Source organism: Heterocephalus glaber, unplaced genomic scaffold, assembly GCF_053883595.1.
Source record: "Heterocephalus glaber isolate CG9 unplaced genomic scaffold, H.glaber_assembly_v1.0 deba00001773, whole genome shotgun sequence".
NCBI lineage: Eukaryota > Metazoa > Chordata > Mammalia > Rodentia > Bathyergidae > Heterocephalus > Heterocephalus glaber.
This window is the reverse complement of record NW_028258463.1, coordinates 10,834,269-10,859,586: the sequence shown is the minus strand read 5'-3', so window position 1 is coordinate 10,859,586 and position 25,318 is coordinate 10,834,269. Positions and strand designations below refer to the sequence as shown.

Below are 25,318 nucleotides of genomic sequence, written 5' to 3'. Positions count from 1 at the left end.
GGTGTGCTAGCACACAAAGCTGAGAAGAGGGGCAAGGCCTCGGCCTTGGCCTGGGACTGGGCCTGGGATGCAGGAGGGCTGAGGGAGATGGCAGAGAGGAGAAATATTTAAGAGAGAGATTCAGCAGGGTGTGGCTGAGTGCACCTGTGATCCCGGGCCCTGGGAGGCCGAGGCAGGTGGATCTCAAGTTCCAGCCCAGCCTGGGCAATTTAGCGACTTATGGAGACTGGCTGGGGATTGAGCTCAGTGGTGCCACCGCCTGCCTCACAAGCGCGAGGTCCTGAGTTCGATCCCCGGTACCAAAAAAAAAAAATGATTCCAAATAAAAAATGAAAAAGAAAAGGAAAAAGCCTGGCTGTAGCTGGGTGCTGGGGCTCTGGGTTCCATCCCGGGATGAGGACAGGGAGGAAATTCTGCAGAGCTTGGGGGTCGGGGATTGAGAAGGAACATGGGGGACAGCGGGCAGCCCCACTTCCCTCTGCTTGGACTCTGTGCCCCGCCCCGGCCAAAGGCGCCCAGAGGTCGTCAGAGACCCGCACTGGGGGAGGGGGGAGCCCGTCCACCTGATGTCCACCCCTGCGAGGCCACTGCGCCTGTGCCCTGCCTGGGTGCTGCTCCTCCCGGGCCCCATGGCTTTGCTTCCCACAAGCCTCGGCCAGCCCTGAGCACCTGGCCTCAGCTCTTCGGGGACAGATGCTGAGCTGCCGCTGTGAGGCCTGGATCACCTCGTGGCACGGTGGACAAAGCCTGAGGGAGGAGGCCTGTGGTCACCCGGCCAAGCAGGTTCCAGGGGAGGCCGAGTCGGGAGGGTCTCCCCAAGAGCACACGCCGGCTTTGGGTCCTCGCTGGCCTGTCTCACTCTGTAGCCCAGGCTGGCCTTGAACACAGTGATCCTCCTGCCTCAGCCTCCTGAGTGCTGGGCTCACAGGCGTGCGCCACCACGCACGCACTTCGTGTCCTTTGTTGAAGCCGTGGTACACACCTGGATCCCAGGCCACGTGCGTTCATGAGAGACGAGTCCACGAATGCTTGCCTCACAGCGTCCCTCTGACCTGTGTTTACTGGGCCCCTGCTTTTTTGTTTTTTTTCTTTCATTATACAGCTTTATTAGCCCTGCTAAAAGCAAGGCCTCAAAAAATTGGGTTAAGACTCACAATTGTTCCTCTCCACGGAAATCTTTAGTACAAGGCGAAAGATTTATACGATCTGAAGAGAAACCAGAGTATCTGGGCCCCTGCTTTAAACACCGGGGTCTCTGCAGGAAGGGGAGTGGGGTGCCAGTGACGAAGCGGCGGAGCCGGCACCGACAGGGATGTGAGCAAGGGTGGCGGGCACGGGAGGGCGCTGGACCAAGACCTGGGCGCCGGGAGCACCTGGGGCGGAGCAGCTGGCACGGGGTGCAGGGGCAAAGGCTCTGGGCCCCAGGAGCTCGGTGTCCTCTGAGAGGGCAAAGCAGGGAGGGCCGGGGAAGGGGGCGGGGCCCCCGGGCGGGGCGGGGCCAGCTCTTCCAGCTCTGGTCAGAATCCTTTTATTCTGAGTGTGCTGGGAAGGCTTGGCCTTTATTATTATTTTTTTAAATTTACTTTGAGCTGGGAGTGGTGGTGCACGCCTGCCATCCCAGCACTCTGGAGGTTGAGGCAGGAGTGTGACAAATTGAAGCTCAGCCTGGGCAATTTAGCGAGACCCTGTCTCAGAGTAAAAAATAAAAAGGCTTGGGACGTGGCTCTGTCCCTTCGCTGTGGCTTCGGGGGCCCACGGGCAGGTTCCGTCCACAGGGGGCGGGAAAGGATCCGCCCCATCCTCGCCTTGGGGCATTGAACGCCACCGGCCCAGACCAGCCCTCCCCTCCCAGCAGTGACAGAGTCCGGTGTCCAGGGAACGAGTTTATTTGGATTCGTGTCCTCCTCGGAACAGGGCTGGTGGAGGAAGCTGGCGCTAGGGGCGCTGCTCAGCATCCTCGGCGCTGCGGCGGCCGAAGTCCATCCACCCGTAGGCGGCCGCTGCCTCCTCCTCCTCCGCCCACGGCCCCTGTTTCTTGGACAGATCTAGGAGGGGACAGACGAGGTGGCGCGGGGGACACCGGCACAGGAACGGGGTCAGGGCCAGCGTGGGGACCCTGCCCAGCCCGCCAGGCGCGGTCAGGGGCTCCTACCTGCCACCAGGTGTGGGGGGCCCGGGGGGCCCAGCTGTCTTCGCTGGGCCGACGCCGGGCCGGGCAGATCCAGCCAGTGTGTCTCCAGGCCCCTGCCGGTTGCGGGGCCCAAGGGTGCGCCCTGCTCCTGGGAGCGGGGCCTCCACGAGGCCTCGGAGAAGGCGGCCAGGGCCAGCATCAGGGCCAGCATCAGGGCCAGCGAGCACGCGTACAGTCGGGGCATCGCGTCTGTGGGGAGAGGGGCTCCACGGTGACCGTCCCCATTCAGGCCCAAAGGCTTGCCCCCCACTACACCCAGTAGAGGCACTGCTTCAAGCCCTAGAGTAGTTGGCCAGGGCCAGTGGTTCACACCTATAATCCCAGCACTCTGGGAGGCTGAGGCAGGAGGATCTCAAGTTGCAGCTCAACCTGGGCAACTTAGTGACTCAGGGAGACCCTGCCTTGGTGAATGACAATAACCTAGCTCCTGGACCTGGCTCTGTCTCAGGTGCCCATGTGGCTCGTGGCCACCATGCAGGACAGTTTTAGACCTGGGACAGCGCAGTTGTTGAGGAACGTCCTTCGGCCCAAGCTGGTCTAGGACAGGGCTGGAGATGGAGTCCAGGGTGAGCCTAGAGCTGGGTCTGTGTCATGCCCGGGCCAGGAGGGTGCCTGTCTGTCTCTGGGAGTGCCTGGTGCCCTCCTAGCATCTCACCTGAAGAGCCGGGGGGGTGGCTTGTGGTGTCGGGGAGCCAGCTCTGCTCTGTCTGCAGCCTGGGCGCCTTATAAAGCGCCCAGGTCCCTCCTGAGCCTCCTCCTGCTGGCAGCGGGCCGTGGGGTGCTGTATCGATCTCTGACTCTGCAAACAGGATGTGCACGGTTATCGGGAGCAATGGGCCATGGGCTGCCAGCCGGCTCCTTCCCCGATGCCCACCTGGTTGCCTGGGACCCCTGCCCTCGCCTCTCGAGGACACCTGGCTTCCCCTTCATTCTGCCCTCTGCTGCAGGGTGGGTTTTGCCCCTGCTTCTCTGCTCCCCAAGCCCTCGGCTCACAGACGCCCCCCAGCCCTGGAGCACCCCGGCTTCAGGGCTGTGCTTTCGAGGGGAGACAGGAGACTGCATAAAGCACCCCCAGCTTTGCACTGGAAACACACATCTTAACAATGCTAGCAAGCTAATGACAGCATCCGCCCGAAGAGGCAGCAGTCGGGCCCGGTGTGAGTTCGAGGCCAGCCTGGGCTACATGTGACAGCCACCTCATCTCAGAGAACCCCAAAATAAATAAAATAAATAAAATTAAATAAGGAAAAGGGACCCAGAAAATGAGCGGGTGCACTGATGGCCTCTGATGAATTCCCCTTGATGGTCCTGTACGGACGGACGAGGGCAGCTCCAGGGTGTTCCAAGTTTCTGGTCAGGACCGGACAGCTGTCCTGCTCCACATCGTCCTGGTGCGGGGCATTTTGGTGCCCGGGGCTCCGAGTGGTGCCCACGCTCATGCCAGCTTTGCTGAGGACTAACAGGCATGCAGGCTGCAGGCTGCGTTTCCATGGTGACCGGCAGCAGCTGTCCAGTGGGACAGCAGCGTCTGAGGACGCCAGTGGGGGTCTCGGGAGGGGCAGCTGCTGCTGCTGTTGCCACAGTAATGGGGAGGACAGGCTTGGGGAGCCCAGGTTTCCCAGAGCCCAGGCTGGGCCACGGTCATGGCTGGTGCTGAGTCATGGCTTCCAGAACAAGCGGGTCCCGGGGCGGTCACTGTGGCCAGGATGGAGCCCATGGAGGCCGGGACCTGGACATAGCTGCTGCTGGGCAGAGGGCTCAGAGCCAGCAGGGCCTGGGCTTGAATCCCGGCCCCCTGCGGCCTCCCGGGCAATCAGAAACTACATCCTTGGACCTTCATGCTCCTGAGACCCCAGAAGCAGTGGAGAAACTGAGTCACACACCAAACAGCAGACTTGAGCCTGAACCTCTGGGCTCTGTCCTCCCAGTAGGGGTGTGGTGGGGAGTGGGGGGTCTCACCACAGATGCTCACACCCCAATCCCTGGCACCTGGGAGTATGGGACATTCCAGGCGAAGAGATTCTGCGGAGGTGATCAGGACTGTGGAGAGTTTAGCTGGGTGAGGTGGCACCCTCTTGTTACCCCAGAACTCTGGGAGGCTGAGGCAGGAGGGTCCCAGGTTTGACTCCTGCCTGGGCAATTTAGCAACTTAGCAAAACCTTGTCTCAAAATAAGAAATATAAAAGGGCTGGGGGTGCAGCTCAGTGTGACGGCCCTGGGCTCAGTCCCCAGTTCTGGGGTGCAGACCCCTAAAGGTTTCTGTAACTGCTGGCCCTGTGGGAAGTGCAGTCTCTACGGTAGAGTTAGGGGACATTTGGCATTTTGACTTTTCAGGTACCCCAAGTTTGTCGCAGTTCCTGAGCCTCTCTGGGCCCCGGGGGGACAGAAGGTGAACAGGTCTGCTGCCCTGACAGTGTCCATGGGCTTCAGCATCTAGAGCTTGGAAACCCCTGGTCCCTGCACCGCAGTGGCTGTGGGAGCACCTCGCTGCTGACAGCTCCCGGCTGTGTCAGGGTCCTGGCACCCACGCTGTCTAATTGCTTCTTGATGGCAGAGCACAGGTTGTGGCCCTATCACCTGCCCCAGGCAACGGGGCCTGAAGGTGACGCGTGACAGGGACAAACAGAGACACCTGGAGGTGCTGGTGTCACAAGGCCTCCATGCAGGACACGACCAACCTTGGGCAGGTGATGGGCTGGGCAGAGGCCTCAGAAGTCTGGGCTCAGAGCCCACAGCGGCTGGAGCTGGGCTTCCTGGGCCTCAGTTTCCCAATCTGTGACACAGGCACGGTGCAGGGACAGCGTCCTCAGTTTCCTCAGAGGTCAAACTGACTTTGGTCAGGTCCCTTGTATGAATTGGCTCGGCAGGTGTGGTAGTGCGTACCTTCGTCCCCGCATCTGGGAGGCTGAGACAGGAGGATCTGAAGATCAAGGCCAGCCTGGGCTACATGGAGAGACCCTGTTGCAGAAAACAACAAAAGCAACAAGGACAGATGCATAGATATGTCATCAAGAATAATAAAATAGGGCTGGGGATTTAGCTCAATGGTTCCTCTGGCTGATTCACAAGTGCAAGGTCCCAAGTTTGATCCCTGGTACCAAAAAAAAAAAAATAAAATATAAATGACAGCGTCTAGGTGGTGGGTATATGAGTGTTGCATTAAAATTGAAATCCCTTTAACTTTTTTTTTTTTTGGTACTGGGGATCGAACTTGGGTCCTTGAGCTTGCAAGGCAGGCGGCAGAACCACTGAGCTAAATCCTTGGCCAAAAATCCTTTTTTTTTTTTTTTTGCGGTACCAGGGATTGAACTCAGGACCTTGCTCTTGCGAGGCAGGCTCAGTGCCACTGATCTAAATCCCTGGCCCCCCTTTAACTTTTTTGAGTTAAAAATTTTAATAATGAAATACTAGAGAGGACCTCATTTGGCAGTTTAAAACAAATGGTTTTATTTACTTTTTTGTAGCAGGTTGTGGTGGTGCACACCTGTAATCCCAGCACTCGGGAGGCTGAGGCAGGAGGATGGCTGTGAGTTTGAAGCCAGCCTGGGCTACAGAGTGAGAACCTGTCTCAAAAACACCAAAAAAAGGCCTGGGGATTTAGCTCAGTGGCATAGCACCTGCCTTGCAAGCACAAGGTCCTGAGTTTGATCCCTGGTACCAAAAAAAAAAAAACCCCACAAAACAACCCAAAACAAAAAACTGTACTTATTTACTTATTTTTTTGGCTTTACTGGGGATTGACCTGGGGTCTTCACACTGAGCTACATCCTCCACCCTTTTTTATTTTCTGATTGCCAAGTCACTAAATTCCGAAGCTGGACTCCAACTTGTGATCCTCCTGCCTCAGCCTCCTGAGTGCTGAGATCACGGACATGAGTACTCCTGGGTTTTTAAAATTTTTACTTAAAATTTTTTTATTAGTACATGCAGTGCCTAATGAACACCCTCCTGGAGGGGAGCTGGGGGACACCATGAATCCTGGGCCTTTTTGCTTCCCGTCCTCCCTCCCACTCCACCCCAGGCCCCGCCCTTCTCTCCGAAGGTCTCCCTTTCCTGTTTCCACCTTGTTTTGCTCTTGAAGTTATTTATAGTTTGGGCTGCTCATATGAGTGAAATCAGGTGCTCTTGAAGCTTGTGTGTCTGATTTATTTCACTGAAAATTACAGACTCTAGGTGCATCCATTTTCCTACAAATGATTCAAGTTCACCCTTCTTTACAGCAGAGAATGCACCTCACATTATGCTTGTCCAGCGCTGTGTGTGAACACTGCATTTCCTTTCCAGTCATCTGTTGGTGGACACATAGGATGCTTCCAAGATTTATTTATTTTATTTTATTTATTTTTTGGTACTGAGGATCGAACTTGGGACCTTGGGCTTACGAGGCAGGCGGTGGAACCACTGAGCTAAATCCCCGGTCCTATTTATTTTATTTTAATGAACTAGTTAATTAAGAAATTTTTCTTTTGCTTTTTTGATCTCCCTTGGGCTCCGTAGTGAGTTCAAGGCCCTCCTGGACCACATACTGAGGCCCTGTCTCAAAGAACAAACTGTAATTTTGAGAAAACTGTAGCTTCCAGATGTAATCAAGGTTACTCCAATTCCTTTTCATCCCCCCCAGCTGTTTTCTTTCTTTTTTTAAATTTTCCCCCTTCCAAGCCCCTGTCTTCTGAATTCCTAAGTTTAAAGGTACTTCGAGTCCATCCTCAGGTCTGTGTTTTCCTCTGATACTTGAATCCACAAGTCCCACAGGGGCCCAGCCTCAGGAAACAGCATTTAACTGGGTTCCCATCTCTGAACTTCTGACCTGAGCAGGTGGTTTGTATTTTAACCTGGTTGATGAGTTTCGGTCCTTGCTTCTGCCCACTAAAGGGTAAGCTGGCACACAGGTGAACAGTAACTCCGCGAATAGACATTTTGGGTCCTCTGCCTTTTTTTCCCCCCTTGTGGTGCCGGGGATTAAACCCAGGTCCTGTGCATTCAGCTCCATCCCCAGCCCTTTTTTTAATTTTTAATTTTGAGATAGATTCTTACTAAATCACGATGTAGCCTGGGCAGGGCTCAAACCTGTGGTCCTCCTGCCTCAGCCTCCCAAGTGCTGGGATGACGTGTGCAGCACGATGCCCAGTGATCATAGGCCCTGAGGAAACCCCAGGACCACAGCGGTGGCCCTCAGCCCACAGCAGACTCCCTCTGCACACCCTCCCTTCACGAAGGTACTTTTGATCCCATAACCCTGCCTGTGCCGCTCCTGACTGGCCCGCTCAGGGACAGGACCAGGCTGAGGTGCCCCTGTCCTTTGTGAGGGGACTCCTCAGATGCTGCCTGGTGACAGTGATACTAATGCCCCAAGACCGCCCCTGACAGCATGGTGGTGCTCGCCTGTAATCCCAGCCTTCAGGAGGCTGAGGCAGGAGGATCGCTGTGACTTCAAGGCCAGCCTGGACTACGTAGACCCTGTCTCCAAACAAAAATAAATAAATTTTAAAAAAATCTCAAAATAGATAAATCAGTAAATAAAAGGGGCAGGGGATGTAGTTCAGTGGTTGTGCACCCCAGAGTTCAATCCCAGTACTGTAAAACAACACAACATAAATCCCAACTCCACTCAGTGATCTGCCCAAAACCAGAGCCTATTGACGCAGGCGCGGTCCAAGCCAGGTGGTTTGATCCCAGAGGCAGCGGCAGGGAAGTTTTGTTTTGTTTTGTTTTTTGAGACAGGGGCTTGGTATGTAACCCAGACTGGCCTTGAACTCAAGGGGATCTTCCTGCCTCAGCCTTTTTTTTTTTTTTTTTTTCCTCTTTTCCGCAGTTCCAGGGCCTTTGCACTTTTAACTTTTCATTTCCAGACAGTTGCCCAGGCTGGGCTGGAACCCTGAGAAGGGGTCCAGGCAAGCTCGCTCCTAAGCCGAGTTCCTGCCGCCCGCCCCCACTGACTGTGATTCCCGGACAGCAGTCTTGGGGCATACACACCGCTGTCACCAGGCGGGGCCTGAAAGGTCCCCAGAGAGGACCCGGGGGTCTCGGTGTGTCCCCAGCAGGCTCTCGCCCGATCATCTCAGACAAGCATCTCCGGTGGCACATGGGGAGGCTGAGGCAGGAGGACTGGGCCCCAGGTTTGAGGCCAGCCTCGGTTACGCAGTGAGACCCTGTCTCAAAAATAAAAACAAAACAAAAATTCTTGCTTTAAACAAAAGTTCGTTGGGACCTCCTGATATCCATTACATGAACATTGTGTGTACTTGCTTACTCAACTGTTTTGAGACAGGGTCGCTCTCTGTAGCCCAGGCCGGCCCGAACCCCTGGACTCCCCGGCCTGGCTGTCAGGACAGCTGGGCCCTGGCTCCCACCCGGTGCAGGGCGATCCTACCCCTGTGGTTACGCAGGGCCTGGAGTTCATTCAGCAGGGCTGATGGTGGAGGTGGCCCGGGTCCCCGGGATTCCAGGCTCCGCACCCACCCTCCCTGCGCTGCTCCGGGCTCCGGAGCAAGAATCGATGCCTGACGCACACGGGCTGCCTTCGCTCCCCTGTGACTTACTTTTCACCACTTCCTGTTTAACCCACCGCTCATCCTGGCTGTAAATCGACCATGAAGGAGAAGGATTGAAGAGGATTTAAACTGAGTGGCCGTCCGGCTTCGGGAAGTGAGCGTGATTGAAAACTCGTTAATCTGCGTGGGCGGCACCGACAGTTCTGCCTGCCGCCCGAGCCTTGGTTTAGAACGGCTCCTGGCTTGGGCTCTGTATTTTCGGCTGGGATCCAATGCAGGGCCTTGAGCACCTGCCACGGAGCTGCACACCCGGCCCCAGGGCAGGCGCTGGGGCCTCCCCCAGAATTGTACACCGTACGGCGCCTGACACCCAGGTCACTTCCCCGGTATAATAATCCTGACTGCTTTTCCTCACGTTGAGCTCTGATGAGTCTTCTTCCACTCTTGGCATGGAGGATGGGTTTGAGACTGGGTCTCCCTATGTAGCCCAGGCTGGCCTGGAACTCGAGGCAATCCTCCTGCCTCTGCCTCTGGAGTGCTGGGATTACAGGAATGTATCACCACACCCGGCTTTGTAGCAGAGTTTTTGAAAAGTTTTGCAAACTTAAATTTTGTTAAGAACATTTTCTCTAGAATTTTTATTCCGTTTCCATGTTCCTACACAGGAATTATCCTGCAGTTATTGACAATGCTTTTTTTTTGTACTAGGGATTGAGTCCAGGTCCTTTACACTGAGTTACACCTCCAGTCCTATTTTAGAATTTTGAGACAGGGTCTTGCTAAATCCTTGAGTAGCCCGGCTGCGCTCAAACTTGCAATCCTTCAGCCTTAGCTCCCAGAGTGCTGGACGCACCACCAGGCCCAGTTCCAATGTTACATTTTGCAGTGCTGAGCATGTATTCGTTCTGGTTTTGTGGGTGTTTGGGTCAGTGTTTGGAGATGAATTTTTTTTTTCTGGGTGTAGATATTTTCAGAAGTCTTCGGAAAGCCAGGAGGCCCTGGGTGATCTTCAGCTAATACCCAGTAGAGCTCAGGGGCCTCAGCGGGACTATCAAGGCCCTCAAGAAAACACATTTTATAATATTTGAACCAGGACTGAAGAGCTTGCAAAAGAAACTGCTACGGCTGCACATTATGTGCTCGTTTTGAAGTAATGTGTTTCCCCTGAGAAGTTAAAAATCACCCAGATGAGCTTGGGGGCCCCTGCCCGCAGCCCCAGCTACTCAGGAGGCTGAGGCAGGGTCACTCGAGTCCAGGAAAATAAGACGCAAAGGCGCTGGGGACGGCAAAGCCTTGCGGACGCGAGCTGTTCTACACGCACTCCATAGGGGGCAGCACTGAGCTATAAACAGCCAGCGTACTGCGCTCTGTGAGTCAATGCGGAGGGATCGCCACAGGGCGGAGGGATCGCCACAGGGCGGAGGGATCGCCACAGGAACGGACAGCGGTGAATAGGCTTCCGCTGTGTTTGCAGACTCCTGTGGTCTTAGCTGGCTAGTTTTTGTGCTCCTAACACCATCTGAGGAAATGCTGTCCCTGCAATACCTGGGCACAGGGCGGGCCGGGCCGGGCCTGGCTGGCCGGGAGCTGCAGGGGTAGGGGAGAGCCGGGGTGGTAATCTCCGCCACTCTCCACACCGTGGGCCTTGCACATTAACACCTCTCTCTCTCTCTCTTTTTTTTTTGGTACTGGAGATCGAACTCAGGTCCTTGCTCTTGCGCAGCAGGCGGCGAAACCACTGAGCGAAATCCCCGGCCCAGTCTCTCTCTTTTTTTGAGACAGGGTCTCGCTATGCAGTTCAGGCTGGCCTTGAATTTGCGGGGATCCTCCTGCCTCAGCCTCCCAGGTGCTGGGATTAGACGTGTGGTACTCTTTTTTTTGGGTACCAGGGATCGAACTCTGGTCCTTGTGCTTGCGAGGCAGGCGGCGGAACCACCGAGCTAAATTCCCAGCCGGACGTGTGGTACTTACGCCTGAGTCTTAGGATTCTCCAGGCCTCCTCTACTTCTGGTCACAAAGGCTCCAAGGTGCCAAGCCCTGGCCACTGCTCAGGACTGAGTCATACCCACCCCGACCTCAGCAGGCCCAGCCTGGGCAGCCGTCCTGGACCTGCAGGTGGGACCTGCTCCTCCGGCTCCTCATATCCCAGGGCTCAGTCCTGGGCTCGGCTCCTTCCCTCCACCTCAGGTGGAGCCTTCCTGGCCCCCAGCAGTGTTCAAGTTTTGGGAAGAGCAGGGGCTCTGGGTTCGAGAAGCCACACCACTTCCTAACTCGGGGATGCCCATGTCTTAACCATGAATTGGAGACTGGTGACCCCAGAACGTTGGCTTGGAGAGCACAGCCAGCTGCAGGCCGAGGGGTTTGGACCTCCCGTGTTGTGCGCTTGAGGCCCAGCCCAGGACTTGCTGCTGGCTCCCGCTGACCTCTGGCAGAAGGGATGACGCTCCTGTCCCCCGTCCGATCCTGCTCTGGCAGCTCCTGGCAGCTTGTGCAGATCCACGTGCAGGGACAGAACTTAGAAGACATCTTTCTTTGCAGTACTAGACTGAACTCTGGCCATCACGCTGAGCTGCATCCCCGGCTGTTTTTGGAGCTGCCCTGGCTGGGCCTGAACTTCCAGTCCTCTTGCCTCAGGGGCTCAGGGTGCTGGGATGACAGGCCTGTCACCATGTCCTGCCCATGCACATGTCATGACAGGCCCTTCATCAAAACGGCCTCACCATGTGACGATGTGTATCGAAAATGTGTCGATGTTTTCCTATAAGAGGGCCAGGATTTAACTGCCTGGAAAGCAAAAGGTCTTGAGTGCGATCCCAGTACTGAAAAAAGCTAAAATAACGACCTCCTCCTCCTGAGAGATCTTCACCCCCTAAGTGTACCACTGGTCTACTCAAGTCTGGCCCTGGCGAAGCCCTGTCCCTTATTTATTTATATATTAATTGGTACATTTTAGGTATAATTTACATTTATCATTGGGTGCTTGTACCTGTACATGATGTATCTTGGTTATTTTTTTCCCCATTTCCTGTGCACCCTTCACCCCCTCCACCCTTCCCTATTTACATAGATTTTGTTTCCATTTTTTTTTTCTTGTAATTTTTCCTTTCCTTTCTTCCCTTTCCCCTTCCCCTCCCACCACCCCTACCCCTTTGGACCTTTTCCTATTTCAAATTATCAATTATTTGTTTTAATCATTTTCATCCTTATTTACACTTTCAGTTTCTCACACTAGAAAAACTATTGGGTAGTTACACGTGTGTCCTATTTATTTCACTTAAAGAGTACAGCCTCAATATGCATCCATTGAGCTATAAATGACCCTAGTTTCTCGTTCTTTATGGCTGAGGAGTACTTCATTTTATTAAAAAACCACATGTTCTCTATCCAGTTTCTGGTTGATGGGCACTTGGGCTGTTTCCAAACCTTAGCTATTACAAACTGTGCCACTATAAACATGGGCGCACATTTACCACTGTGACATGACTCTTTTGTTTTGGGAAGACACCCAGCAGGGGAATAGCTGGGTCAAATGGGACCTCTTGTCCTAGTTCTTTGAGGTATCTCCATGCTGATTTCCACAGTGGTTGCACCAGTCTGCACTCCCACCAGCAGTGGAGCAGGATTCCCTTCTCCCCACAACCCCACCGGCATTTGTTATTGGTTAATTTCTTGATAGCAGCCACTTTGTGGGGTGAGGTGGAATCTGTGTTGTTTTCATCTGCATCTCTCGAATGACCAGTGATGTTGGATATTTTTTCATATACTTGCTGTTTTTACTTGTCTGAGAAATGTCTGTTCATTTCAGATGCCCATTTTTGAATTGGGTCTTTGAATTTGGGGGGGTCTGATGTTTTTCAATTCCTTATATATTCTAGAGTAGCCCTTTGAGCCTGTCCCTTCTTTGTAGCTCAGGAACCTGACTTCGCCCAGCTCAGGGGAAGCCTTTAAGCCACAACCCTGCTCTTGAGGGGCTCAGGTTGCCAACCAGCCGGCCCTGCCACCTCCCAGGTCCCTCCAGAGCGCAGGGTGCACCGCTAACAGCTCGCAGAGCAGCAGGGCTCAGACAAGAGGCCGAGAAGCCCAGGTGCGGACACAGGCCCACTGCCTGCTGTGGCTTCATTCATAGCCACCAGGTGGACCACCAGAAAGCACAAGCTGCACGCCAGGGGTTTCTGAAAACAAGTTTTATTTAAATTAGGGCTTAAATACATTACACAACAAAAACTGGGAGAAAAACCAAAACCAGTTGTCACTTCACATGGCGCTGGGGGCTGCTGTAAGTGGGGAGCAAGCGGTTGCCGGCTACACTGCCAGCCAGGCGGGTTTGTTCCCTCGTCAGAAGTTTAACTGCACTGGGCTGGCCCTTCATGCTGGGGTTTGGTGTCCTTAACTAAGTTTCTGGCCCCCAAGCCCCCGGCAGCCAGCTGGGTGTCACTGCCTTGCTGGGGAGGGTCCCCAGTTGTCACCTGGTGGGGTGAGACCAAGGGCTCCCTCTAGTGGCGCGCCACGCCACCGTCTCACCCCGCGCTCTAGGGGTCCTGCTGGAACATCAGGGTGCTGCTGGTTCAGGCTGCACACTGCCGGCCCCTACTTCGTGAGCTCTGTTCAAATGAGGGACTTCCAGACTAGACAGCATGGCTCTTTTCAGTTTATTGCATGTAGGAGTTACACTAGTCCAAGGGAAAGTGGACCCCAAATGGTTACATTACACAAGCCGTGAGGTTTTTAAACTCGTGACAAGGGACAGAAGGGATATTCTACTCATTGCAAGGAAATCCTCACTTAAGCTTCAATGAGCCACAATTACTTAAAACCCATGAACCTTCAGCTGATCGTCTTTAGCCAGTCCAATCTGCAATGAGAAAGGGGGAAAACTTTAAAAGGGTGAAAGAGGATGAGCCAATGTTTTCCCACTTCTCCAGACACAGGCAGGAGGCTCTGAGCAGAGCAGGGGCACACAGCCCAACTGCACTGGCTCCCCAGGGGACCCAGCAAGAACCACTCTGCCAAACACCCAGAGGCTAGAGGTCTGCTCCAAGAGGCTGGTGACGGGACACCTGAAAGCTGTCTCGACATTAAGGACAAATGCCACGACAGGATTTAGTACTTAGAAATGCCCTGATTTCCCTCCTGCTCTCCAAGAACCCAGCAGCTGACTGGTCTTAGCATGTCCACAGGCAGCAAACCTCTAAGAATAATACAAATTGCTTGGAACCACCAAGCTCCTCCTAGCACACACTGGGCTGGCCCATGCCCTAAGGACCTGATCTCAGCTGGAGAAAGAGGAGGCAGAAATGAGACTGCAGGCCCCACTCACCTCTACCAGAAACTGGCATATGTTCTTGCGTTGGTCACCCTGGAGCTGGATTACTTCTCCATATTCTGGATGCTCGATTACAGTACCATTGCAGGCAAATTTCTGCAAGCACAGAGGGAGAACACGTCAGACTTCCGGTTCTCGGCCCCTGTGGCCAGGGCAACCTGGTTTTCCCCCGTACCGCCTCGGACCTACCTTCTTAAACGCCTTCACCAGTTTCTTTTTATCGTAGTCATCAGCGATCCCTTGGACAGTGGTAAGGGTCTTCCTGCCGTTTCTCTGTTGGATTCTTATATGGATATAATCCTCAGTGCCGGCAGGAAGCAGGTCATCACCCTTACTTGCATCAGCAAAGGGGTCTGGGAAGAAAAGCGCAGCTTGTTCGCGAAGGGCTTTTGGCTCAGCTGGGGCCGGGAGCGGCCAGGGGCTGGGGCCAATCGGACGCGCCCTTAGCGGTCGCCCGGGGCAGGTCACTCAGGGACGGCGGGAGCCCGGGGCGAGGAAGGCTGGGCTGTGGCCCTGGACCCGCCTCTTCGGCCGCGCGGGCCGATCACGTGCCAGGGAGCCCAGGCAGCAAGCTGCGCCCCGCCTGGCTGATGCAACCGGCCGGAAGCCGCGCGCAGAGGCGGGGCTGGGGCCCCGCGCCCATTGGCCCCCGCGTGTGTCACTAAGGACTGGCGCCGCCTCGGCCCCCGGCTCCGTGACAACGGCGGTGACGTGCCGGAAGTGACGCGGGGCGGCGGGGGGAGCAGGCACGGCCCGAGAGAGGAGAGGAGCCATTAGTAAATGCGCCACCGGAGCCGCGGGCCGGGCCGCCCGAGAGCTGGCCTCGCTCCCCCCCCCGCCCCCCGCCGCTTCCGACCCCGCCCGGGGCCCAGGCCTCGCCCCGCCGCTCGAAGCCTCCTTCCGCCCACGCTCACCCCGGGCCCGCCGCCCCGGGCTCCCCGCTTACCGAAAGAGTGGAGGTTCTGGATAGCGGACATACGATACGATTCCTTTTCCTCGGTGGAAATGGCCTGCGGAAGGCGGCTGCGGGAGAAGGCGGGCGGGGGGGACGGATCGCCGGGAAGCAGGGGGCTCAAGGGGGAAGCAGCTAAGTCCTCAGCGGCAGCTCAGTGACTGGGGCGGTGGGGCGGCGCCTGTGCTCCCTTATATAGCCGGCCCTGTGACGCCAGCGCGCTGCCCTCACGTCGCGGCCCCGCCTACGACGCCCTGCTCTCTAGCGCGGGGCTCCGCCGCTTCCAATTGGTCCGCGGGCCGGAGACGCAGGGCAACGCATGCGCAGGGGCATTACTGCGGGAGGGCATTCTCTGGACTCCAAGAGGTGGGAGGGGGAGGGTAGGCTGGGTGCGTCCGGGCGCCTGCGCAGTCGGGTGGTCGGTGACTCGGAGGCAGAGGAGCCGGGGGGGAGGCTCCGGGTGCGCCTGCGCATTGAGCGCTTGGGCGCCGTGTCCCTTCCTGTGCCGATGCCCTCCCTGCTGGATGGGGGCTTTCGCGGGTCGGGCTGGCTTTTTTGGCGGCGTCAGGGCCTGAGACGTGACCCCGCTGTGTCGCGCCCTCCTATCCGCCCACTCGGTCCCCAAGATTTATGGCGGCGCTTTACTGAATCAACATCAAATAATTAACCAAAACTTTAACTTACTGCTTACATTATAATCTACTTTTTAAAGGAGCGGTCCCGGGGGTTGAACGCAGGACCTTCACACTGAGCTACGTCTCCAGCCCTTTTTATTTTCAAAATTTTAACTCAGGGTCTGGCGAAGTCACTCAGGCTGAACCCGAATTTACCACCCTCCCGCGTGCTGGGATCACAGACGTGCGCCACCTCACCCGGCTTCACACAGGGTTTTGAAGACTGAGCAAAAATATCTTAGTATTGGCCTGGGGATTTCGCTCAGTGGCGCTGTGCCTGCCTCTCAAGAACAAGGTCCTGAGTTCGAACTCTGATAACCCCCCCCAAAAAAGAAGAAATTTTAGTCTTATCTGGGCGTGGAGACGCAGGCCTATGATCCCAGCACTCAGAGGCCGGGGCGGGAGGATCACTGCGAGTTCAAGGCCTGCCCCAGCTACGTAGTGAGTTCAAGGCTGGCCTGAACCGCACAGTGGGATCGTGTCTCAAAAAAAAGAACCCTCAATATTTTATATTCATTACTTATTGAAATAATATTTTGCCTATTTTGTGTTAATTAAAATATATTTAAATTAATTTCACTTGTTTCTTTTTGCTTTTTTTTTTCAGTATTGAGAATTGAATCGCGGGGGAGTCTATCAGTGACCTTTTAGTAATATATATAAATATTAAATATAATCTGTATAATCTATATATATAGTTTTCCTCTTAGTTGTGCTTTTAATTTTGAGTCTGGGTCTTGAGGTAGAAGGTAGAGAAGGACAAGGAAGCAACTACACAGAAAACTACCAGGGAAAGAGAAACCAGACAGAAAGAACGACTACATAAAAATATCACCCTGTGCCTCGTGCTGGACAGTGACTGCTAGCGGATCCCAGAGAGAGTCCCCGGGAGAGTCACTGTCCCCAGCCCTCTCATCGCCCAGCCTGGGCTCCTGGCTCCTGTGCCCTCCTCCAGCTGGGTCCTCAGGGTGCTGGGCTAGGACACAGCTGGGTCCTGTGTCACAGAGTTCTGGCTGGGGCGGGGTGCTCCCTCCCTGGGTGACAGCCCAGCCACCCAGCGGGTCCCTACTGCCTCGGGCAGAGCCATTCCCAAGGGGAACCTGGACGATGTGGAATTTTTCTCTTTGAGAAATTGGCAAAGGTCGAGTGGCCTCGAGTTGCAGGACGCTGTGTTGTCTCTGGGGACCTGAGGAAGGCCACTGGACTTCCTGGGCTTTTTGAGGGAGTTACTTTCTTAATGGGGGCTGGTGTTTGAGAGCAGGGTGCAGGTCAGGCACCAGAAAGGGCGTGGGGGGCCACACTGGCCTTGGGGGTGGCGGTGCTGTCGCAGCCTTTGGGCCGGAGTCCGATATTTCTGATTTTTTTTTTTGGTACCAGAGATCGAACTCAGGACCTTGCTCTTGGGAGGCAGGCGCGATGCCACTGAACCAAATCCCTGGCCTCATTTCCGACCTTTGATTCATTCCTTTAAGCAGACGACGGCAGAGGTCACCCTGGCCCAGTGCTGTGTGGTGCATGAGCCCATCAACGTGACAGAGCGGCCCAGGTGGGGAGGGACAGTGGGCATCTCAGGCCCGAGACAGGGCCCTGGTGTGCGTGTGAACGTGTGTGTTTGGCGGGGTGGGTGTGCCCTGCTCTGCCCCCCATGCTCCCGGCGTCTGAGCCCCCTTCCTCTCTCCCGCCCTCCCTTCTGCCAACCCCAACCTCAGGCCCACAGCGAGGCCCAGCTCCTGTGTGTGGGCTGCAGACGGGGGCTGCTTGAGGTGGGGACAGAGGGCATGCAGACCGGCTGAAAAGAAAACCCCAAGCGAGTGAGCATTCACTTGAGCCTGCGCTGCCCACAGACCAGCCTGGCTCTTGGCATCCTCTGCTCTGGCTCTGCATCTTGCTAAGGCTCTGATCTCCTCTTTCCTTGTTGGACTCAGAGCTGAGCCCAGTCTCTGTCCCCTACAACAAAGCTCTTCGCAGCAGCTCCCAGGCATGGGGCTCCTTAGGGTCTGCCCAGCTTTCTGGGCTGAAACCTGCAGGGAGGGGGATGGGAGTCAGGGTCACAGCCAGTGACATAGCAACCCTGTGCCCGTGTGGTCAGCAGGAAGTTAGAGCAGGGAGAATAGTTGGCCTCACTGTTGACCAGAGCTATGCAGACAGAACATGACTGCTTTACTCTGAAATCACCCTACAGGCCCTGGCTGCCATGTGTGGGACAAAGGCATAGAAGTCACTAAAGGGACCCACGGTTCCCTCTGCTTCATTGTCACAGTGAAATGCACACCCCGTCTTAGTTACTTTCTTCTCGCTGAGACACAGTACCGGACAGCTTGAAAGAGTTTTCTCTAGCTCACAATGTGTAGAGGTTTCAGTCCACAGTCGGCTGACAGTCCATGACAGGGCGGCGCGGCGGAGTAGAAACAGTCCATGGCAGGGTAGGCAGGAGGAGGAGAGGGATGAAGGTAGGAGGAAAGATGTAGACCTCTCCTGGCCACGCCCACAGGGACCCACTCCTCCCACCAGGCTTCACCTCCCAACGTCACACCCAGCTGTAAACCCCTCAGCAGACTAGTCCAGCAATGAGTATCACACACCCATTGTGATGGGTTGTATCTAGATGCCCCCAAAGCTGCATGGGCTTGTAGGCAGGTGTGACAACTGGATCAGTCCACTGCTTTCTCATAGCTGTGGGTGATTGCTGAAGAGGGGAGCCCCACCTGAGTGTGGGTGGCATCAACCAAGAGGCTTGTAGCTTGGGTGGAATACAAAGGGAAAGGGAGGCTTGCTGCTCTACAAACTATGAGCCAAAATCTCTCCTTTAACTTGTGGGTGTTGGGTATTTTGTCCCAGTAACAAGAAAGTAACTCAGATACCCATGATTCAGTCACCTCCCAAAATGTCACAGGTCATCACCATGACGCAGTGCAAAGGTTGAGAGATTACTCGGAATCCATGTCCAATTCAAACTCCAAGAAGGCCCAGAGGGCCTGCCCTTAACCGAGACCCTTCAATGTGAGAAAGTCTCATAAGAGCCCCAAACTGAAGCTTCTGTGGCTTTTTTTTTTAGCTTTTTGAGACAGGGTCTCACTTTCTAGCCCAGGCTGGCCTTGAACTTGAGGCGATTCTCCTGCCTCAGCCTTCTGAGTGCTGGGATTACCGGTGTGTGCTGCAGTGCCCTGCTCGTTCAGTGACTTTATTGATAGAACTAGGAGGCACGGATAAAGGATGAAAGAATGAAGATGTCTGGGCAGGAACTCATTAGGGGACAGGGGAAGCACAGATGGTCAGGGCGGTCACTAGGTGACTGACCTTAGGGCCAATCTAAGTGATAAATCAGAGTATGGGGAGCAGAGGGCCTGAGCCTTCATTCCTTACGGCAGTGTGTTTGATCCTACTCGGGCTTGTGGCCCTGTAGTTCATCTTTTTTTTTTTTTTGGTACCAGGGATCGAACTGGGGTCCTTGTGCTTGTGCAGCAGGCAGTGAAACCACTGAGCTACATCCCCGGCCCTCTTTTTTTTTTGAGACAGGGCCTTGCTAGGTAGTCCAGGCTGGCCCTGAGCTCACTGTGCAGTCCAGGCTGGCCTGGAACTCCCGGCATTCTCCCGCCCCAGCCGCCCTCCCCCCAGTGCTGGGGTGACAGGAGCGCACCGCGCCTGGCCTTTTAACCTCCAACCGTGCATTGTGGGAGGTGTTGGCCCTGTGGCTCCGGATCCCTCCCCTGCACGCCCCTCTCATACACACTTCTGGGCAGCACCCCACACGGAAAGCCTCACCTGGGAACGCACCAACCTTTGGGGGCATCTAGACATAACCACGGCACACCCCGCGGTGGAGGCGGAAGGTGGAGCTGCACCGGACGTACCCCCCCCCCCGGACGTCAGGAAGAGGGACCCTGCCTGCTCTCGAGCCCTGAAATGCTGCGTCCCCGTCTGGCCCTTTGGTTTGCATCCAGCTGGGGTTTCTGTCCCCTCCACCCCACGGCTTTGTCCCTCCTGCATAAGAAAAGCCTCACAGCTGGGCTCGGTGGCGGATGCCTTTCCTCCTAGCACTCCGGGAGGCGGAGGCAGGAGCGTCAAGAGTTCAAGCCCAGCCTGGCCCTTACCCCCGTCTCAAAATTAAATAAAAAGCGCTGGGGGTGAAGTTCAGTGCAAAGGTCTTGGGTTCAATCCCCAATACCATTAAAAAAAATAAAAGGGAAGGAACAGAAAAGCCTTGTTCCTGGGCCAAGGTGGCTCTGTGTTCAGAAAGCATGGGGACATGAGTCACGGCCTGGGCCACAGCACCGGGCAGCGAGCTGTCCCCGCGGAGGACTCCGGCTGCAGCTCAGGGCTCCCTCAGCCCTCTCTGGGGCTGGGAGTGCTGGCACCGCTCCCGGGGCTTGGGGAGCAAGGGCTGGCTAGACTCGAGGCTTGTCATGGCAGGGCCAGACTCGAGAGGCCGGTGGAAGGGGTGGGCAGGTCTGGAGGGGTCTCCGCAGGTTCCAGGGAGATTTTAATTCATTCGTGAATGAAGTACAGTACCTGGTATTGAAGCTAGGGCCTGTACACTGAGGTACATCTCCAGCCCATTAAAAAATTAAAAAAAAAAAAAACTTTGATTTTTTTTTTTTTTTTTGGTAGCAGGGATCAAACTCCGGACCTTGTGCTTGTGAGGCAGGCGGTGGAACCACTGAGCTAAATCCCCAGCCCTTGAAAATTTTGAGGCAAATCAGGGTTGCTCAGTTACCCAGGCTGGGTTCAAACTCTTTTTTTTGAGACAAGGTCTCACTATGTAGTCCAGGCTGGCCTTGAATTTACTGTGATCCTCCTGCCTCAACCTACCCAATGCTAGGATTACAGTGTGCACCGCTACGCCCAGCTGGGCTCAAACTTCTGATCCTCCTGCCTCAGCCTCCTGAGTGCTGGGATTACAAGGCAGCATGGCCACGGGCTTCCCTGCCTTCTGGGCACATGCTACCCTCCCAGTGCCTCGAAGTGCCCTTTCATGTTTCATGGGGTTCCCTGGAGTAGGTGTGTCTGAGGGAATCGCTGGCTGCTGGTGGTGAGACTCAGCCTCCGAATCCCCTGGCTCAGAGGTCAGAGATGGGGCTCTGAGTTCCAGCCCTGGAGTCTCGTCTGCCTCCCCAGCAACACCCTCCCTGTCATCCGGGGTTTCCGGAGTCCCCTGTTCAAGCACTGTGTGGTTGACGGGGGAGTGTGAGGGACAGGGAAAGGTTCCTTCTGCTCTGCTGCCCGGGACTGGAGGAACCACAACTGATTGTGTTTATTTCTTTTTGAGGCAGGGCCTTGCTGTGTAGCCCAGGCTGGTCTCGAACTCATGGTGATCCTCCTGCCTCAGCCTCCCGAGTGCTGGGATCACAGGTGAGCGCCACCATGCCTGCCTCACCTCCTGTGATTTCTTTTTCAAAACTTGCCAACAAGAAGACTCTGAAGTAGGAAGACTGCTGAGTTGGAGGCCACCTGGCTCTGGAGACCCAGCTTCAACCCCTGCCTCCCCAGAAAACCCCTAAAAACAAAAGACAAAACAAAACAAAAAATTCGAGGCAAATTAAGCTTCTCCTCCTTAAATAAAGGAACTTGAGATGCCAGCTAGTTCTGTGTAATGTTACATCTAAAATTTTTGACTTGAAATCTTAAATTTTTACCAAGTTAAATTAGATGATAATAGCTGGTCATTATCCAGCTCATTACCAATGAAGGCACATTACTGAGCATTAGGTGCTGAGCATAAGTTTAAGCCCAGCTTCTTCTTATTAAAGAGAACTAGAGGTATTTGGGCCCATGGATAGACTTGTCTTGCATTATGAGCAAGCTCATGCTATTTAAAACCATGAAGTTACATCCTTCTAGTCTTCACTAAATGCTAAGTGTACTATGGGTTGAGAAATCTTTCTTTCTCCTTCCTTCATTTCCTCCTTTTTTTCTTTCTCCTTCTCCATCTCCTTCTTTTTTGGTACCGGGGATCAAACTTGGGTTCTTGCGCTTTCGAAGCAGATGGGGGAACCACTGAGTTAAATCTCTGGCCCTTTTTTGTGTGTGTGTGTGGTGCTGAGGATTGAACAGGCAGGGCCTTCACACTGAGTGCCACCCCTAATGCTGTTTATGATTTTACTTTGAGACAAAGTCCTGCTAAGTTGCAATGTTTCCCAGGCTGTGCTCAAATTTATGATCCTCCTGCCCCAGGCTCCCAGGTTTCTGGGATGACAGGCGTGCACTACCAAGACTAGCTAAGATTTTGTGTATTTATTTATTTATGTTACCGGGGATTGAACTCAGGACCTTGTGCTTGTGAGGCAGGAGTGGTGCCACTGAGCTAAATCCCCAGACCAAGATTTTATGTTTTATCAGAATAATTTCTCCTGTTTCATGTTGTCTTGGGGGGGCAGCAGAGACTGTTTATTAATTGTTCTGCATGATAACCTTGACAGATGGATTCCAGGATTGAATCACAATAAAGCAAGCCCATGTGTAACATCCAGTTTTCAGTCACATTACATTGCTGTTTATTTCCTCACTTATTTATCTTCCCCCCTATTAAAAATGAATCCATTTATATAGCACTTGGATGATCGTGTTGTCTTTTTAAAAAAACATTTATAAAAGCAGCAATTTTATAAAAATCGGAGTCGGAGGGAAATGGTATCATCTGTGTTGTCTTTCATTAGGTCATGGTTATGTAGGAAAAGTGCATTTTCTCCAGTATTAGAAGAGCAGAGGCTCGGGGCTGTGGCTCAGTAGGCGAGTACTTGCTGAGCATGCGGGAAGCCCTTGGTTCAGTCCCCAGCACTGCCAGAGACTCCATAGTTACAAGTACCAGGATATAACTTTTTGTGTTTGCTGTTAAAGTCTTTGTCACTTCGGTTGTTTTATGGTGACTTCTAATCTTATTTAATTGTGGATTTTGGCATTGTTTTTGACTCTGAGGTAGTGGGGGTCGAACCTGGTGTGCACTTCACTGAGCTGCATCCACAGGCCTTTTTATTTTTTGAGACAGAGTCTTTGCTAAATTTCCTAGGCTGGCCTGGTATTTGCTATCCTCCTGCCTCAGCCTCCTGAGTAACTGGGATTACAGGTGTGGCCCATCATGCCTGTTGGTGTTTTAAACTTTTTTGTATTTTTGAGAGTGCCCATAAATTAAATTCTAAATTAAATCTTTTCTTTCTTTGAGACAAGTTCTCCTTATGTAGTCTGGGCTGGCCTCTCTAACTCTTGGTGATCCTTCTGCCTCAGCCTCCCGAGTGCTGGGATTACAGGTGTACACCACCATGCCTGGCTAAATTAAGTCTTTTTTGACCTCAGATTAACTTTGGGAGTTTCTGGAAGGATCCCTGGAATAACTCAAACATTTTATTTTGTCCATCTAGAGGAGTGATGTTAATCTGATTGGTTTGATGTGCTGCATTTCGTGGGCAGCATCGTTACGTGACGAGAGACGCGGTGTTAGTGTGCTGTTATTGACGGCCGTGCTCCCCAAACTCTATGAAACTCGTAGCAGTCCGATGATGCTGGTGCAGTGTTATCAGTCACAAAGCTAATCAGTCTCTTAAAGTGCCTCAGCTGCAGGGTGTGGTGGTGCAGGCCTGTGATCCCAGCATCCAGAGGCTGAGGCAGGAGGGTTGCCTGAAGTTCAAGGCCATCCTGGGCTACATAGTCAGTTCAGGGCAGCCTGAACTACACAGTGAGCCCCTGTCTAAAAAATGTAGCTCAGGAGCGCCACACCTGCCTGGCAAGTGCCAGGTCCTGAGTTCGATTCCTGGTACTGGGGGGAAAAGCCTCTAAACAAAACTCCCTTGTCAGTTGCACTATGGTCAACTCTCCTTAGATTTTAATCATGGAGCTGGGCTTAATCTGGATCCCGAGTAACAAAACCCCAAACTGTTATTCAGCAGGGAAGTATAAATTTAAGCTTGATCAGATGTTTGATTACATGAAGGAATTAATGATTGCAGGTGTGATTATGGGACGTGCACGTTAAAGACAAAGACATCCTAGCCACACGAGAGTTTACAAATAAATCATAGGATGCTTGGGACTTGTTTGAAAATAAAATGTGGGCGGAGAGAAGAGCAGGGCCCTGCGATGTTGATGACCGCGCCCTGGCCCCGCCCCTCTTTGCCACCCCCAACACCGCACTGGACGCCTGGCTGCGCTTTGACACATGACCACGAGGTGGCAGCAGACGCTAAGCGTCCGGGCTCGGGCGCTGGCCGTCCCGGCCGCCGGCAGGGGGCGCTGCTGTCCCGCCGGGCAGGTGTGCCACCAGGGGTGCAGGTGTCCCAGCTGCGGGGCCGGGGCCAGGGAGAGGGGGTTCGGCCTGCGGGAAGGGAGGCTTTAGGCCCCTGCGCTCCTCCGTGCAAGGTGTGGGGTTAACCCGCTTTGGAGGGCAAGGTGCCCCAAGTGAGGGAGGGTGACTGTGGCGGCTTGCGGGACACGGGGAGGCCTGACTCTCTCCCCTCTGTGTCCCGTGTCGGGACAGGACCCCGGCCTCCGCTCCCTGCCACACACCTGCCCGCAGTGCCACACCTGGGGCCCTGCCCTGTGTCCCCACCCCAGGGAAACCCCAGCTCTTCCTTCTGTCCAGTGGTCTCTTCTCAAGTTCACCTTTAGGTCTTCCACAGAGAGTTAAAGACATCATATTATGTAGAGACAAGCACACCTGTGATTACAGCAGCACGATTCACGGTGGCTAAACCTTGGAAGCAGCCTGCATGTCCACGAAATGGATGAATGCATAGAAATGTGTCTGCACACTGTGGAGTACTACTCTGCCACGAAGATGGGTGACCTGGAGCCCCCTGTAGGAAAATGGACACAACTTGAGACCGTAGTGTTCAGTGAAATAAACTAGACACACGTGCTTCAGTGTGGCATGGTTTCTCTTATATGAGAACCCCAAAGTACAAACAAAGAACAGAATAAAGGACAGATGATAGGAAACAGGGAGACAGATCTTTCTCAAATGGGAAGGGATCCAGAGACGAGGGTGGGGAGGGGAAAGGGGTTCAGATGTGCTACGTGGGCGAGCCAGCTCCCAGTGAGGAATGCGATATTACTGTGCTGCAGATAGGGACCAATAAGAGTTAAAAAAATTAAGTGGCCCCTCCAAAACAAAATTCGGCTTTATTAGTAGGGCAAGGTGATCCACGCCTGTAACCCCAGCACTCTGAGAGGCTGAGACAGGAGGATCGAAAATCTGAGCCCAACCTGGGCAATTTAGGGACTTAATGAGACCCTGTCTCAGAAAAGGGAACAAGTAAAGAAGGGCTGGGGATGGAGGTCAGAGTAAAGGCCCTGGTTCAATACCTAGGACCGAAACTATATCCAAAAGGACTCTCAGGGACAAAGTGAGGGTTTAGCAGTGGACACTGGCTTGGAGGCATCGCGCCTGCCAGGGCTGCGCCCCGCCCCGCTTTGCCCCGCGTTGGACGCCTGGCTGCGCTTCCGCACATGACCACGAGGTGGCAGCAGACGCTAAGCGTCAGGGCTCGGGCGCTGGCCGTCCCGGCCGCCGGCAGGGGGCGCTGCTGTCCCGCCGGGCAGGTGTGCAGTCAGGGGTGCAGGTGTCCCAGCTGCGGGGCCGGGGCCAGGGAGAGGGGGTTCAGCCTGCGGGGGGGGGGGGGAGGCTTTCGGCCCCTGCGCTCCTCCGTGCAAGGTGCCTGCTTGCTGGGCGTGGCGGCTCACGCCTGTAATCCCAGCACT

The 25,318-nt window shown here is 54.4% G+C and overlaps 2 protein-coding genes and 1 non-coding gene across 3 annotated transcripts; all 3 read right to left on the bottom strand.

The window, feature by feature from the left end:
• Positions 1–1,109: 1,109 nt before the first annotated feature.
• On the bottom strand, positions 1,110–1,226 carry LOC147821064 (U5 spliceosomal RNA). Its single transcript, XR_015447846.1, has one exon. It is a non-coding gene; the product is annotated as a U5 spliceosomal RNA (small nuclear RNA).
• Positions 1,227–1,825: 599 nt separating this feature from the next.
• Gast (gastrin) lies at positions 1,826–2,375 on the bottom strand. Its single transcript, XM_004859840.3, has 2 exons — positions 2,153–2,375; positions 1,826–2,045 (listed from the first exon to the last, which is right to left on the bottom strand). Exons 1-2 carry the CDS (start codon positions 2,373–2,375, stop codon positions 1,936–1,938), a joined length of 333 nt encoding a protein of 110 aa, XP_004859897.1. The 3' UTR covers positions 1,826–1,935.
• A 10,476-nt stretch (positions 2,376–12,851) lies between these two features.
• On the bottom strand, positions 12,852–15,149 carry Eif1 (eukaryotic translation initiation factor 1). Its single transcript, XM_004859391.4, has 4 exons — positions 14,952–15,149; positions 14,195–14,358; positions 14,000–14,101; positions 12,852–13,534 (listed from the first exon to the last, which is right to left on the bottom strand). Exons 1-4 carry the CDS (start codon positions 14,980–14,982, stop codon positions 13,490–13,492), a joined length of 342 nt encoding a protein of 113 aa, XP_004859448.1. The 5' UTR covers positions 14,983–15,149; the 3' UTR covers positions 12,852–13,489.
• Between the last annotated feature and the right edge of the window lie 10,169 nt (positions 15,150–25,318).